The 1,896-nt window shown below is 45.9% G+C and overlaps 1 protein-coding gene across 1 annotated transcript; it reads right to left on the bottom strand.

Moving 5' to 3' along the window:
• Positions 1-860: 860 nt before the first annotated feature.
• On the bottom strand, positions 861-1,146 carry SARC_14030 (hypothetical protein; the record flags this gene model as incomplete). Its single annotated transcript, XM_014291840.1, has 1 exon — positions 861-1,146. A coding segment is annotated over one exon (286 nt), but the record flags the coding sequence as incomplete, so codon positions are not given.
• Positions 1,147-1,896: the final 750 nt, after the last annotated feature.

The raw sequence follows: 1,896 nt of genomic DNA, 5'->3' as shown, positions 1-1,896 counted from the left end.
ATATATATGCATATACATCGTAAAGGCCATACCGAGCGACCACCAGTCGACGCCTGGACCATACTGGACACTGTCGCCCTGCATGATCTTGACTAGCTCAGGTGAGATGTATTCGGCGGTGCCTCCAGTCATGTAGGCCATAGACGTTCCTCCGTTGCTCATCTTCACAGCCGATCCAAAGTCTGTGAGATATACGTGACCCCTGTAGTTGTTTGTGCGTGTTGGTGTGGGCAAGTATGTCAGTGTGCGGATACGAGTGTGTGGTGTTTAGGGTTTATGGTCTTAGGGTTTTAGGGTTTCATGCTTGTACGGGGGTATATCTGCGCGGTTGGATGTGCCTTTTGGTGGTGTATTCGCTATTTCGCCACAGACCAAGCACCACGACTAAACCCACTTGACATACAATAGAATGGGCACTATCTAGCGGAACAGCCCAACTACCCCTTCTTCACCTCCATAGAGAACACTTGTATCTATGTCACATATGTACTTCCCAGCTAAATCTAACTTAACATTCAGTAGCAATTTCTGTGCTTTGTCACATATCTTTGTCACATATGTACTACCCCGCCTTAACCTAACTTAGCATTCAGTAGCAAGTTCTGTATCTGTACATTGTCACATATCTTTGTCACATATGTACTACCCCGCCTTAACCTAACTTAGCATTCAGTAGCAAGTTCTGTATCTGTACATTGTCACATATCTGAATCACATATGTACTACCCCGCCTTAACCTCACTTAGCATTCAGTAGCAAGTTCTGTATCTGTATATTGTCACATATTTGTGTCACATATTTACTACCCCGCCTTAACCTCGCTTAGCATCTAGTATCAAGTTATGTATCTGTGCATTGTCTCATATAGACCACCCCCACTGCACGTACTTGGCATCCAGGAGAAAGTTCTCTATCTTGATGTCGCGGTGTATGTAGCCCATGCGATGCACTGTGCTGATGACAATCGCCATCTCGGCCATGTAAAAGCGCGCCATTTCTTCTCTGAAGTTCTCGTGCTTGCCTAATAAGGACAGCAGATCTCCTCCTGGATAATAGTCCAGTACGAAATATAGGTTCGTTGCGTCGTGGAAGGCGTAACGCAGCGCCGCGATTCCGGGCGCGCGCCGGCCGTCGTAAGACTGACATCTGTAAAATGGATTGGTCAATCGTTGAGTCTATAAATAGAATTATTGTGTATTGACCGATGTACTCGTTCATGATTAGGGTCGCTTCCACATCGTTTAACACACACACACACACACACACGCGCGCGCGCGCGCGCCATTATTGGGTAATAGGGAGTCGACTTATCGAGTACTAAACTCTTGACCAGTAGAGCGGTCCTTCGACTTAGTGGCGCAGATTAACTGTGGCGATTCGTTTTATTTACTATATATACGTTAAGTAACGCATCAGCATAAACAGTGACCCACTTACTTTGCATTCCGTGAACGTTCTTGAAGTTCTCTGCCATACTCAGCGGAACTTACAGATAGACTAGACTCGACGAAATACGACATATGAAACAGAACAATACGATATATATACCGAACAGGAACATACGACATAGACAACAGGGAAGCGATTCCGACACAAATCATGCCCGCCTCGAAGGCTCAGCCCCTGCGATAGCCACCAACCCAACCCAACGCAAAATACTATAACTATAAACATACACTCGACAAGGACAACACGTACATACGAGCAAACCACAACCAAACTCACACCAACCCAACCCAACACATGATAAGTACACGCGACAAGGACAACACGTACATACGAGAAAACCACAACCAGACTCACACCAACCCAACCCAACACATGATAAGTACACGCGACAAGGACAACACGTACATACGAGAAAACCACAACCAGACTCACACCAACCTAACCCAA

This window comes from Sphaeroforma arctica (assembly GCF_001186125.1).
Source record: "Sphaeroforma arctica JP610 unplaced genomic scaffold supercont1.4051, whole genome shotgun sequence".
Lineage (NCBI taxonomy): Eukaryota > Ichthyosporea > Ichthyophonida > Sphaeroforma > Sphaeroforma arctica.
The sequence above is the reverse complement of the archived record's forward strand: the minus strand, read 5'-3'. Positions and strand labels throughout refer to the sequence as shown.